This window comes from Rhamphochromis sp. 'chilingali', assembly GCF_963969265.1.
Source record: "Rhamphochromis sp. 'chilingali' genome assembly, chromosome: 4".
Classification (NCBI taxonomy): domain Eukaryota; kingdom Metazoa; phylum Chordata; class Actinopteri; order Cichliformes; family Cichlidae; genus Rhamphochromis; species Rhamphochromis sp. 'chilingali'.
Window position 1 is genome coordinate 25,970,473 of NC_137948.1, and position 15,146 is coordinate 25,985,618.

General features: G+C 40.0%; 1 protein-coding gene across 6 annotated transcripts in view; it reads right to left on the reverse strand.

Annotated features, from left to right (window-relative positions):
- Positions 1 to 15,146, reverse strand: part of inpp4b (inositol polyphosphate-4-phosphatase type II B) — a 187,305-nt gene that overhangs the window by 28,700 nt on the left and 143,459 nt on the right. For all 6 annotated transcript variants that reach the window (XM_080879817.1, XM_080879816.1, XM_080879818.1 and 3 more), the window contains one exon: positions 4,756 to 4,939. In XM_080879817.1, the coding sequence (XP_080735943.1) occupies positions 4,756 to 4,939 (184 nt within the window). The remainder of the gene's footprint in view (positions 1 to 4,755; positions 4,940 to 15,146) is intronic.

Consider the following 15,146-nt stretch of genomic DNA (forward strand, 5'->3'; position numbering starts at 1 on the left):
CTTATGATTCATCTCCTATCCCTATTTATCATTGGGTTTGACCATCAAAGTATGCTGTTGGATGTTGGATCCATGGATTTCATTTGGTCCTGACTGCCACAACATTCCCAGGAATTTGTGTCTCTTCCTTGAAACAGGGATCTTTCACACACTACTCAAATGTGTTAACTATACTATGTAGCCACTATTGTGTGCAACTGTTCTTCTTCTTTTGGCTGCTCCCTTTAGGTATCGCCAAAGCAGATCATATGCCTTGGTGTCACCCTATCCGTAACACCCTCCTCTATCACACCAACCCTCTACATGTCCTCCTTCACTACATCCACAAATCCTGTCTGTGGCACTTCCACCTTCAACATTTGTCCAATGTGTCCACATTCCTTTGCCGCTCCAATGTATTCAATTCTAATCCTGTCCCCGATAATCAAGGAACCCAACGAAAGTCTTGAAATCTTCAACTCTGCCGCCTCCAGGTCACCATTTGGTGAACGTTTAGGGCAGAGAAGCCAAACAACAGCTAGACACAAAACACCACTGTATTTAATTCAAACTCTTAGGGTGGCAGTAGTTCAGGAGGTAGAGCCGGTCATCTACAACTTGGAAGATTAGTGGTTCGATCCCTGTCTGCCAAAGTATCCTGGGGCAAGAGACTGAACCCCAAGTCGCTCTATGATGTGTTCATTGAAGCATGAATGTTAGGTGTAGAAGAAATTGCTTGTATGAATGGGTGAGTGAGGGATGCTGTACAAAGTGTTTTGAGTAGGAAAGTGCTATAAAAGAACATTTATATATATATATTATTTTCCCAATTCAAATGCCTTGTATGAATCCAAATGACTTATGAATATACTATACATGAGTCCGTTTGGACATTTATGATTTTTTTTGTCAGACTAACAAGAATCATTTTTTATTAAATTTAAAAAATAAAAACAAATATATTCATTCATAGGTTGGGACATAAGCATATGAAGTCTTATAAGATATTTTCAAAACACTTTTCTATATGAGAAGAAAAAAAGAGCCACATTTGACTAAGTATTGGAAACAATAAGGAGTAACTGGGCAATCAAAATGTAAATTTATATTCAAACTAAACTCTGCTTATCTGACCTCTGTGTTAATTCACAATCTATGCCACCCCATATTATTCATTTCTTGAGATTACAGAGGAAAGCTGCGTATTGTAAAACAATCTAGGTCATATTTGCACTTCATAACCATGAGGTCAGAGAACTCATTTTTTATTCGACTGTGCCAGTGCTCAAACAGTAACTCCCTCTGATGGTGAAATGATATTCTTATAAATCCAATGCATTTTTTTCAGGATGAATGTGAAGGGATTAGATTAAAAGGAAGCATATCAATCAACCGGGTAATCACTGAATTGTGTTAAAATTAAACTCAGCTTGTACCCACTAAGATTAGGATCTTCAGTGAAGTGCAGTCCAAATGTTAATGATGCACTCTACTGTAAGATCCATATAGATATGTTTTCAAAGTAAAATATCACCAGCAGATCCCTACTGGGCAAAGGAGGAATGCACTGCAGCTTTAACCAAAGCAACTTTGCTCCCCCACATTCAAAACCTATTCCTTAGTGCAACTCTTCAACACCTACCCATTTTAAAGGATCTGAAATGCTCGAAATCCCTCAGGGAGACATTCTGTTTTCTTCAAAATATCTGCTGATGTGATCTTCACTGAGCAGGAGTGCAAGTCTGAAAATGTTAGGTTTGATCTAAAGAAGAAGAACTGTGGGAATCTGTTCACCCCGAATGGTTTCAAATGGTTTCACCCTGAAGGATGAGCACAGTTTGGTTGTGATAAAAATAGAAATGTTTCAGTTTATGCAACTTCACTTTAAATGTGGAAAGAGGCTGAATGAATAGAGCTGGTCAGATTCCAGCAACACTGGGCTGTGAGGACATTTACCCCTGCATTCATGACCTCCACACACAGCATCATCTGACATAATCATGCATAGACGAGCAAACCTGCCGGTCTTTCCAGGTAACCGTTAAAGTGCGGACATATAACTTGCCCAAGGACACAGCTGGAGGAAGGGGGGACGTGTTGCAATTGCCTTTTCACTATAATTATCATCAGAGTGAAATTATTATTGTCACCATCATCAACAGAATCATTACCACGTATAGAAAAGCAACAGCACATTGGCCATGTTCAAAACTAATCAGAAAGTGTGTGGCAAAAAGCACTGGAGTAAAATGTTGCACTGGGCCTGGACACAGGTGGTTAGAACTATGAAGGAAAAGTCATAGGCAGTGCTTCGGTGTAAAACCTTTTCTATGGCAGTGTCATTTTTCCCACATTCCTTTAAAGTGCAACACATGCTCTGTATTCAAGAAACTTTATACACACAGGAGAAATAGTATATTTTGTCTAATGGACAGAAAATACATTTAATTTTCTTGAAAACAAGAGGATGTTGCCTGTAACAGGGCTGCAAGTAATGATTAGTTTTTATTGTCAAATGATTATGCCATTTATTTTGTTGCAAGATTTGCAGTATTGTTATGAGCGTGATAGTTGAACATGTTGCAATTTAAAAATGAGGCTACTGCTGCTAACGAACCAGGGTAAACAAAACAACGCTATACTGACAAAAGTAGTGGATCACAACTCTAAATCTCTGAATTTAGGTGTTTGCCACAGGTGCATAAAACCAAGCAACCAACCATATAGTCTGCCTTTACAAACACTTGTGAAACAATGGGTCATTCTAAAGATCTCACAAAATTTGAGTGAGGTAATGTAGAAGGATGCCAACATTGCAACAAGTCAGCTTGTGAAATTTCTTCACTCCTAGATATTCTACAGTCGATTGTAAATGGTTTTACTACAAAGTGGAAGGGTTTAGGAAGCACAGCAACTCACCCACAAAGTGGCAGACGACCAAAGTTACAGATCACCGAGCGTTGAAACTCGGAGTGGGTAAAAGTCACCAACGCTCTGCTGACTCAGTAACTGCAGAGGTCCACATTTTCTCTGCCATTAACTCAGCACAAACTATGTGCTGGGTGCTTCATTGCTGTCCACGGCTGAAGAGTTTGCTTTTACATTTTTTTTATTTTATTGGATTTTCTTTTTTTTTTTAGCTTTTAAGCCTTTATTGATATGGGACAGTAGAGAGAAGACAGGGAAGCTAGAATAGAAACCAGCGTGAAACACATGATAAATAGTCTTGGAGAGGGTTCAAACCTGCAACAGCTGTATGGGTTGTCTACTCAACGAGGTGAGCTATACCAGCACCCTTCAGGCAACTTTTTAACCACAACAAACATTTATTTCATAGGGCTGTGATTATATAAAACTTTCAGGTCTAAATAATTTCATAAAAATATTATTACAATCTCTACTTTTAAACTGTAACACACCATATTTTTCTTTAGCATCTAAGACAATCCCACAGTGCTAATCCATGCAAAGTGTCTGTTTTATCCATAATCTTATCCAGTGTGATTTTGCATTGGTAGCACTTTGTGGTACTAGCTAGCTAGCTAGCTGTGACTTCTTCTAAATGTCACATTTATCATCAATACTGTGAACCCTCTTTACTTCATAAGAGATAAAGGAAAAATTTTAGTACTGCTTTAACTGTAGTCAAACAGCAGATAGAAAGCTACCTCATAAAATCAGGCTAATTTTCTTCCTCATCTCCAGTCTATACGCTAATCTAATCTAAAATAATCTAAGATAAGCTAAGTCAAGCTAAGTAAAGAATATGTAGTTTCATACATTATATATGGACATGACAGATGTATTCATCATCTCATGTGGTCAAAAAAGATTATAAACCTTTTCCCAGTAATGTCAAATCATTCCTTTGAGACTTTTGAAAAAAATAAACAAATAAACAAAACAAAATGAGTCGACTTGCTTGTGCAGGTGTCAGCGTGTGAAATACTCATATATTGCGTTATCTTCATGATTAAAATGCTTGGGATTTTAAGAGAGTCATGCCACATCAGCTTTTAAACACAGAGGCACATTCTCATCCTCCTGTCACCCTCAGAATCACTCACGTACATGAACAAACACAGCTTGAGATTTTAATCAGAGGACAGCACTGCTTGTGCTGACCAGGCCAGGCGTTTACTTGGCCAATGTGTGCATGTCTAATCAAGGATGAGAGGAAGTGGTGACAGAGCGAATGTACCAATTAAGCAGGCTGATTGGGCTCTATTCCACTGTGGCAAAAACAATCTCTCCCACAACAGATTGCAATCTGACAGCACCAGATGTAATTCATTAATTATACTGATAAAAACGCCTCAACTCCATAAACCTCCATGCTGCTATTCACTTTTGTTAGTTTGCCATTTTTATGATGACTTATGGATCTATTCCTGGGGTTGTCTGTTTAGTATATGCATGTCTCTGTGTGTATGTGTGCTTAATGGTTTCAAAGCAACTGCAGTTTTTAAAGTTATTTTTCTGAATATTGCAGCTTTTGTTTGTGGTGAGCCAACTACCAGTCAGAGATTATCAAAGCTGGTGCAAAGTAACTCTTTGGTGTTTTAACTCCTGTTGGAGGGCAGCCATTTAATTTGGGTTTTCATCAACTTATCACCACATTTAAAGATTAATATATAGGGCTCTCGTTTCTGAGGTAAAAATCATTTGGCACGACATACCTATGCTTTGTGTACTGCAGCAGCTTGATGTAAAGAGGAATAAAGAGATAGGTGAGATGGAAGTGATTGCAAATGAAAAGCTTAAGTGCTGCCTCACCTTGTCAGAAAGGTGCTTGAGTGCATCCCTCAGTCCAGGGGAAGAGTGCTCATGGGCAGCCTGAAGGAGCTGGTCCACTAACCTCGTGATGAGGGGCTGGAGGAGGCTCATGATGTTGAGTACCTCCTGAGCTTTGGCTGTGTGCTCTGGGGAGTAGTAGATACACTGGTAGGCAGTGCTGAAGCTGTGACAGAGGAAAAAGAGAGAGAAAAAAAAACATCAGACTGCAGTGCCTGGCCCTGAACTGGGAATAGTTATAGCAGGTTGGAGAGGTTTGAAAGAGCCCCAGTTCAGATAAGAATAAAACTCCACTCCACACGAGTTTATCACATTGAGAATATAGCTGCTCTGGACAGAAGCTCATGTGAGAACTGTTTTGACCTGTGATGTTGATTCTCTTAGTGACCACTTAACATAGCATTTACCATAACTAGTGCTAGTAGGTAGTGCTAGTAAGGAAACGTCCAGCACTGATATCAAACAAGGTACAAGGACCTGCTGTATCCATGAAAAATATTTTTGAACCAGTAACCAGCTGCAATGTGAATTACATGTAAAGGAGCTTTCAGCTGTTCCCTTGTATCCCAAGGCGTCATCACAGCAGATGGATCTGTTTGATTTTGTCTCGGAAACCCTTCCTGATTTAACCCTCCCTTGGGTGTGTCCTCTCCTAGAATTCAACCAGGGATCGTAAGGTGAAAGTGTTAACTCCCACACCACAGAGCCTCTGATTTAGAGCACCAGTATCATCAGTGGCTTTCATTCAAAAAAGCAGTTTTCACTTAACTCCAAACTATTTCAGAGGAACAGGTTGAGATAGCGTGCATTGTTGCCCTTTCTCACATGGTAGCTCACACAGGAATATGGTTTGGTGGGATACACGTCTGGACAGACTGCGTTGGAGGCAGTAAACCTGACATCCACCTACTCGCTTTGAATCCACTGGAGAAATACCTGGGTTATTGTAACATTCAATATTAGGGACTAACAGGAAAAATATACGGTCCAACTGGCTTCAATGCTGCAGTGCATGCTGAAGAAGGCTGTTGTTGAAACAAAATTCCCTGCATCGGGAGCAGCGCTGGGCTGTTCAAATCAGGTAGTTCAAGGGTGACCTAAAGTAAGTAGTGATATCTAATTACACTGACACTTTGTTAGGTGTCTTTTTGGCACCTTGCACCACAAGTGTTAGCTCCTAACGACATCAGTAAAATTAAATACATTGGCTATTCCTATTGTACAACAACTCCACTAAAGCTTAACAGTAATCCCTTCACATCTGATCAGAAGTACATTATTCAGGGGGATCATCATCTCTATGTTGAGGTTAAATAATAAACAATTAACTGTGTTGACTATAAACATATTGTCTCGGCACACTCATTTTCCTGAGCACATTTCAGTACGTGTTGCTACTATGCAAGTGTCAGAGGGAACACTTTCCAGGTACTTAGCCTGAACTGTCAAATTGGACCTGTAGTCCAATGTCAACCCATTTTCCCTTTATGAATAATGAATTCTCTTTTCATTTCCAGGGAGCTATTTAATCGCAGACAAAAACACCTTTTGTCAGTTCTAGATTCGGGGCAAATCACTCCAATCAAACATTCTCCTCGGGTAAAGTTCCAGTGACTTTCAATGAGTTTCTGCTGACTTCCTGCCATCAAATGTAGCGTGGAGCGAGGCATTCATTTGCAACCCTCCGAGACAATTTCGAGTGCAAACCTCTATGTAGGCCAGACCCCAGAGCCACATCCTAAGGCATAATTGACATAAGAAAGAGAGTGAAAAGAAAAGACGGAGATGAAGGGAGGGGTGCACACAAAGAGGGCAAAATATAATACAAAATTCTCTGTAGCGCTCTTAATAATTTGCAGAGAGAGAAAGAAAGTGGGTCTTTAGATGTTGCCCTGTGTGAAACTCTGTTACCTGATGTATCAATAAATGTGAAAAGCTGAAGGCCTTAAGAAATTAGCCGTAGTAGATACCAGCTACCAACTATGTGTGACTGGCTAACTTTAAACTCTTGGCCTTGTCATTACAGCTAATGAGCCCCCTGGAGGACTACCACCCACAAGCTTAAAGCTAATCAAAGCAATCACTAAGTGAGATGGAGACACAGGGAAAACTGTGTGAAGTACTACACCACACAGAACCCCAACATTACTACTTACTCACTTCTATTATCCCCACTTCCACAACCATACCACCAAACGCTATGATATGCACCACACAGAATTCTTAAAGTGAATAATCTACTGCAACAAAGTAAAGTCTGTAATACCTTTTCATCCCCTGTGAGCTTACATCTGTCTTAGTACATTATGCAGAACTAAAGAGAAACCAAAAAGAAAATCCTTCAGGACTGCAACAACAAAGACACTTCAGAAAAGAGGCAAAGGAGAAAGTTGTAGGAAGAGGACAACTGCTTCAGCAACTCAGATTCAATAACAGCCCTGTTGACTCATAAGAACAAATCCAATCCCATTAGGGAGCCTTTGCAGGCAATAATGAATGTTGGGACCCGCCACCTGATGCTAGAGGACAGAATTGATCCCCTCTAAGGCCGGCTAAGGCGAGGAACTTTAATTGCCTCATCAGCATGGCTGTCAGTTCAAGCAGGTCTACCAAGATAGCAAATGGTGCAAAGGTAAAACAGCATAAATCTGTGAATGCAAATCTGTGAAACTTAATGAGTGGGCAAAAGGGCAGCACAGGAGGATGTGTCATTTCAAGCCCTGGGTGCGTTTTCCACCTTTGATGTAATTTTGGAGTGTTGTGTTCCAGGTGTTTTAAACATGATCCCAAGAAAGCAAAAGGATGACAGAAATGCACAGTGTATGCACAGTGTAACCCGATACTACCGAACTCATAAAATCCTCCCTCTGACCAAAACCTTCTGTTTGACTTAAATTGGTTCCAATAAAAACTTTTTAATGTTTTCTACCTTTGTTGCCATTTTATCAGAGTGTTTTGAATGCCTGATCTATTATGTCTGCGAGACTTGCATTGCAACATCATATCTAATCCTCACAAAAGAAGTGAGAAATTAATTGGGAAAGAAAATAAAAGATTCGATGCTACTAATAAGAGAATTATTAGTGCCACTAATATTTTTACATCGAGTATTGCTTTTGTGTACAATTGCTCCAAACAGTATGAGAAGAGAATGTTAATGTGTTCATTAAAATTCACAACATGAATGAGTCATTTGTCCAGCGACTATCCCAACTGTAAAGACTGTATGCATTTCATGAATATTTATGTGTATGACTACAGACCTCAGAGACTCATTAGTTTACATTTCCATACATACAGTAATGCATGAAGTATTTCAAGTGAACTGGTTTTCTTTTTTCCCCCTCAAAGGGACAAACTGAGACTTTTCGATAAACTGAGTGGGAGTTTTGCTGTTGTTATGTTTTTAATAATATGCATGTGTCATACAATTTCAACGCATCACTGAAATTCATGATTGCATGTTATGCTAAACCAGTGGTTCCCAAACTTTTTTTGCTAGCCCCCTTTTGTATTACGTTTGCGCCACGTTATTGTTTACATGAGATGAATTGCAGATTCTGTCTCTATCTTATTTTGTTTTCTATTTTGTCTCTATCTGCAGGTTTTACACGCTTACATATATACACGCAGTTACTGTCCCTCCATTTAGAAAGGCAGAGGCGTCACGGTGTGATTATTTTAGGTGTAGTTGTTTTTTTTTTCCTGTGTAATAATATTCAACATTGCTATCAATAAATTTTTCAAAAAAATGCCTCTCTGTGCAAAATGGGTTTAAAAAACTAAACAGCTGTGGGATCCTGTTTGTCCGTGATTTGAACCGGGGGAACAAATCGTGGCAGGATCAACCTGATGTTATTTGTATCCCGCTGTAACTTTACTGTACAAAGAGCTAACATCTCCAAAATGTCAGGAGTAGTTAGTCATTACAACAAGTGTTTGTGAACTAAAAATCAAGAATGTGGGATCCTGTTTGTCCGTGATTTGAAGAGCCCAGCGCTGCTCCCGACGAAGGGAAAACCAATTAAGCAGGGGAGACCTACCTTGGCACTTGTGCAGGTGAAACCAAAGGGAAAACACGCTTCACCATATTTTCTAGTCTTTGGCTTAGAATGAAGTTGGTTTGGAAACATATTCAGCGATGCTTCATCTCCTGCTTTGTGTTTGTGGAGGCGCCGTGCTAGCAGTGTCCAAGCCTTGCTTTTTCTTTTCCCCCCCCCTTCATACTGCGCCCCCCCTGCAACGGCTCTGCGCCCCCCCCCCCAGGTGGCGGGCTCCACACTTTGGGAAAGTCTGCGCTAAACCAACAAATGCAGTCCTGTAGACCTGTCATTTTCCATTAAGAACCACTTATTGTACCCCAAAACTGTAGTATCTGAATTTGAAGTTGTACTATACTCCATACTGGGACTCATTATATTTGTTAATAGTAGCAATCATGCACACATCAAAACACAGCCCCCTCCTGACTATGATCCATCGAGAATTTGATATTTTTTTATATTAAATATTGGAAACATTTATCTCACAAACTCTCTTTGTTCACGTGCTGCTTATTTATTTTTGGCCTATTTTATCAAAGAAAGTTAAAAATCTTAGATGCAGTTGTACAAAAAAAAATTCTCCAGCATTTGATTTATATATATATATATATATATATATTTTATTCATGACAGCCTTTGACCTTCATTTATTAACTCTCTACACTATGCGAGACTTCAGTTACATGCGTCAGAGTTGCCGTGCTTTCTGGTTTATGCAGTGCACTGTAAAGCAGAGTCTGTGGCCTGGAGGATGGAAGAAGCGCACTTGTCTGCAAACTGTCACGAAGCAGTTGTAAAATTTGAAAAAGTGGGACGCAACCCAGAAGCAAGAATGTTAAACTTGAAAGTAAAAGCTGCGTCTCAATGCTGCCATCATTTTTCAAAAGGCGCAACTTTAACTTTTATTTCCGGTTCTGGTTTCTATGACACTTTGCACACTGGTGCTATTGCTGGAGAAGTAGCTAGCAAGAGGAGACAAGCTGACATGCTCCATGCTAACCTCTCTATGTTTATGTGACTAGAGCCTGACCAATCGATTTCATCTACAATCAACATCCAGCAACCACTCACTAACTGATGTGGGGATACTTATTTTCTCTAAAGATAGGTGGTTGCCAGATGGTTGTGGATGTCTCTGGACACAAGCTTAACTCTGCTTCACTAGGGTCTTCTTCTTCTTCTTCTTCTTAAATATGTACAGGGTCAGTATTTTAAGGGATGAAAGTTACTCAGTCAACAGAGCATTGGTGTGTGCATTATAATAAGGTTAGATTGATGCTTTAGCATTACAATCCTGGTATTACTCATACTTTATATCCCCAGCATTGTCATTTATTTGAAAGTTACAGTGTAAACATTATTTTTAATGCTGTGGCTTATTATCTAGAAAAATTTAAATGTTTACTCAGTATGGAAATTTGGTCTGATTAAAACAAGCTTTTCTCTGTTTTCAACATGAGGAAGTCTTCATCAAGAGAACTTAAACTGCATACTGATTTGGATGTCATATTAAACAAAACTGGGATCAGTTATGGAGTCAAATAATTATCTTCCTGTTTTATAGTGCTCTATCTTGTATCTCATTTTGTATTGTGCAGTGTGTCTTGTTGCATTGCACTGCTGTGTTCTCTGCTTTTAATGTGTATTTTTGGGTTTGCTTTGTGCTGACTCTTACACAGTTTGCTGTTAAGTTTTCATAATTTTCATAATGGAAATGCTGTGGTCTGTGGCGTCAACACAATGAAATGAAAATGTCGGAAACAACAATTTGATTCATCTGACTATTGAGGTACGTCTGCATCGGACAATATTTGCACTCACATGTCTCCTTCTACTGTGAATATTGGTTTCCTTTCAGGTAAGGCTCCTTTACAGACAGCACTGTGGCAAGAGAAATGTTTTCAGAAAGAACTGCTGCCAGACTTTAACACACTCACTGATAATGTATGATAATGGATTCCTTTTAATCCCACCTCTCACCACTCTCGGTGCGCCCTGCACCAGTCATTAAAATACCGAAGGTGTGCTGCCACTCCCACAATAAGCACGGCACACTTGAGATTCATTCATAAAATTATCACCATTCTTAGGATTCACTTTTCATAGACAAGCAGCATCTCGCTCATCCAGATGCTCAGACACAAATGGCACACCACTTTTTTTCCCCTAACTTTAGTTCAGGAGGAAATTCCAAGCCTGACAAGATGCTTCTAAAACTCTTTGTTTGTCCATGGTGAACTTCTTTGGTTTTCCCATCTGATCAATAGGAATTGGTTATGACAGTAATGAGAAAGAGAAAACCACTGGGCCCAGCGGCATAATTAAGCAAGCACCTCCAACGGATGGCTAATTAATAGTGTAGAGGAAATTAATGAAGAGCTAACCCTAACCTGCTGACAGCCAGCAGGAGTAAAACTTAGCTACGTCAGCACAGAGCTCTGGAGCACTTCAGGTGACTGCCAAAGCCTCCTCTGTCATTTAGACAGCATGCTCTAATCACGGTCCTTAAACCAGGCCACTGCCTCACGGCCCAGTAAAAATATGCAGTTTTCTGTAGCTACATGCTAGAAGATCTGATCTCAAATGAGATTCTTTAAAGCGCCAATCTCCCATCTGTTGTTGAATCCTCCACTGGGCACTGATCTCAGAGCGGTTCTCAGAATAACAGCCAAAACTTTACTTAATGATTCAGACACTTTCAGACCCTGATCTGTGACCAGAGAAGCCTCAAGGCTTCTGCCAGCATCCTTCACCATCATCCACACAACCTGGAGCGGGCTGACTCCAGAACAGGCAAAGAACTAACAAGCTGCTGCCCATCAGCATGGAGTCCCAGCCACTGCCAATGTCCTGTCCCTCAACCACACACAGTAATTCAGGGAGGAAGTTATTTTGTTGGACAACATGCTGCTAGTCACATTAAATCTGAACATCAGCCCCGTGAGACTCTATTAAGGCTGTGCGAGTTTCACCCACTCTCTGTGTCCCTGAAATGTGTCACTCGGCAGTTCTGCTTGACCGGGAGGCCTCGCGAAATGACAGTGCTTCCTTCCCCTCTCAGTTACGGTGGACAGAATTCAGAGACACATACTGGGAGAACCTCTGCTGTATAAAGTCTGCACCAACTAACTAAAGCTGACCTAACAAAAGTTCCAGCTACACGTTTATGTTGCAACTCCTTCTTTCAGTAAAATGCAGCCACACTGTCTCCCTCAGTCTAGACAGGGCAAAAAAAAAAAAAAAACAGGGGACAATGTTTGGATTCTGAATCTGTCTCCAAAAAATGCAGAGAAAAATGCATCATTATTCAGATTAGATGAATAATTGGTAATGTAAAATCCAAAACCAGTGTCTACAGGGTTCAATTAAAAACGGATGATAACCCAGTGACTTTTAAAACAGACATTTAAATGGGACTGCACGCATTAATGAAAGATAAATGCTTTTGCTCTGTGTGTACATGTGCAAAATTCCTTGAGGAATACTAAGTGTAGCTATTGATTAAACTCTTTCCTGGCCCATCCAGAGAGACAAACTACATTGCGTACTCTGACCAATGCCAAGTTTGGCGAGTGCAGGTTTTTAATGGATCTGGAAAGAGCCCCCCCGTCTCTCTCTTCTAGTGTCCAGGGAACAAAGACAAATAGCTCTTTTATTGCCCTCCTGGTAACACCTCTGTGCTCAGGTTTTCCTTTTTTCCTTTCTCAATCCTTTTCCATCTTCTCTTTGATGAATTAATATCACATTGAATAGCCAAGTCTCACATCTCGCCGATTGTTCCCTTTTTAATCAAATGTGATTACAAAAGGCTGCCTCTGAAAGCCGAGGAGGCATACTGGAAGAAGTATAATGAACACGTGCGCGAGTGTGTGTGTGCACATGAATCTTTGCTCTGCTGAAATAGGCTTGACTTACAGTGCAATTAAGGGACTCTTGCTTAGAAACAGCAACAGTACTTCGCATTAACACACACAAAAAGCCTCATCAGGTCCTTTTAGGCTAAATAGTTGGTCTGATGTTTGGTGTGTGCACAATAAAGGCAAACCGAACAATAAAATAATGAGTGTCTTTCCTGTCCTTCAGCCATTTAGTAAGCGTGCACGTCCGTTATAATGGCCTGAGTGAATACTTGGAGAATTTGAGTTTATTCCTGTTTTTACTGACAAATCACTACATTCCAGGTCAAACATGCAGGCTGAGTGCAGGCCGTAGTCGGGTAGCCAGGCGGAAAATTGGAAAATTTAAGCTACAGTGAGTCATTAGCTAAGGCAAATATGAAACAAAAAGCTGTGTCTCCCCAGAGAATTATTTCTGAAGTCTAATCTCTCATTCAAAGTGAATGATTTCACTTCAGTGGATTCTCGAAAATATGCTAACATTATCATTGTTCATGCTAGCAGATAAAACTGACCATCTTCAGCAAATTCACTTGTGCATTTTACCGTAAAAAAAGCCCTTTCTTTATTTTTTATTATCAGCACAGGGCCGCGACTATTTTCCCTTCAGCTTATCCATTTTATACCCATACCTCAGCCCTCTCAATCTTGCTTCTCCCCCTTTTCTTGAGCTGCAAACTCTGTAACTAATTGGATCTGGCATGGTCTGTAATGACTTTGCACTCTATGGGGAGCTATGGGAAAAATCACCCTTCATTTAATCTGGCATCACTCAAGTGACCACATACTGAACCTCAGCGACATATAGCTCCATCCTGCATCCAAAAGGCAAAGACAGCAACATTTACAGGATACTGCTGATCTCGGGTTTGAGAGACTCATATGCATGTGTTGGCCCCTGAGGGCATTTTCAGTTTTATATATGTATGTGTGTGCATAATACCATTATCAACGTCATTTGTCAAATGTTGAAAGTGAGAACCCAAAAGCAGATTCTGCTTTTGGGTTCTCAGGCATAGTTAAACAGGAAACTCGAGAATTTATCGAAGCTGATGATCAGTGTACAAAACAAAACTGAATAAGAAGGAAAACTGAAATCTTCCACTTACTGAACATCAGTGTTGAGTAAGTTACTTTAAATTAGTAACTTAGTTACATTACTAGTTACTTCTATCAAAAGTAACTCAGTTACTTCAAGTTACTCGTTACTTTCAAAGTTACTAGGGAAAGTAACTTTGGTTTTACTCAGAATTCTCTTGTTAATGTGTTGCTTCCATAACTTTGCCAGTCTTCTAGCTTGCTTACTTGCCACAAGTGCACTGTGCCACCTACCAATAGAAAAAAAAAATAATGTGCATATTTCCACGAGAGAAATCCCATGCCTGGACCGTCATTGACCGTTGCCATGATTCTAGCCTACGTCACAGCGTCATGTGCGCTTTTTACATCCAACACAAAAACTGCAGTCGTGGTGCTTTCGATTGTACTCAGAACTTCTGCCTTCCGAATAGGAAGATGTAGGTAACACCAGACTGCAGATGAGCTGCATACAGGGCTGGACTGGGACAAAAAATCAGCCCGGGCATTTTGACTAGAGACCAGCCCGCCATTATAGGAAAAATCATAAAGCCTTTGAATGAAAACAAACGCTGTTGTGACAGTGATGTACACTGTTTTGATGGTATATATGTATCAATCTATCAATCGTTTGTTGTAAGATTCAGATAATTATTTAATAAAAGCTAGACATTTTAAATGAGAATAAGAAAGAAAAGTATTTCTTTGTGCCCCCCTCTCCCTGTTAATGCCCTACATGGCCCCCTGGCAAAACTTTGCTAGATCCGCCCCTGCACAGTTACCAGCTGTCAGCTACTTAGAAAAGGATCCTGGTCTTATTTGTCTCTCAGAAACAGTTCATAACTTCCCTTCAACTCATTCATGACAAAAGGTAAACCTGTTTCCCCATCACAGCTCTGATGATTCAGTAAGGACATCTCCTGGTTTCATCTTCACGTTTCCCTCTCACCACATATCCAAACCATATCATGACCAGCAGCTTTACAGCTGTGTAAAGTGTTTTAAGTATTCTATCTATTTTATTTATTGAATTTTATTGTTTTATTTATATTTTGATATTGCTAGGGATGATGCAATGATCGGGGACCATTCTTAATTTCGTTGTTCTCATGACAATGACAATAAAGTTTCTGATTCTGTGGCTCCAGCAAACATCAGCTGATACTAGAAATTAATATTAAATAAATTCTAACAACAGCTGATCAAGCTTAAACGTGCTGCTGTTGTTTAACGCAACATTTCCTGGTTTCCTCTTTCTGGCGCAAAGTGGGCGATAAACAAACAAGAGAGAAAAGCCGATCAGCTGATCATTGATCAGTTTCATGATTGAAGTAGAAACAGGAGAGGGAGGGGGGAG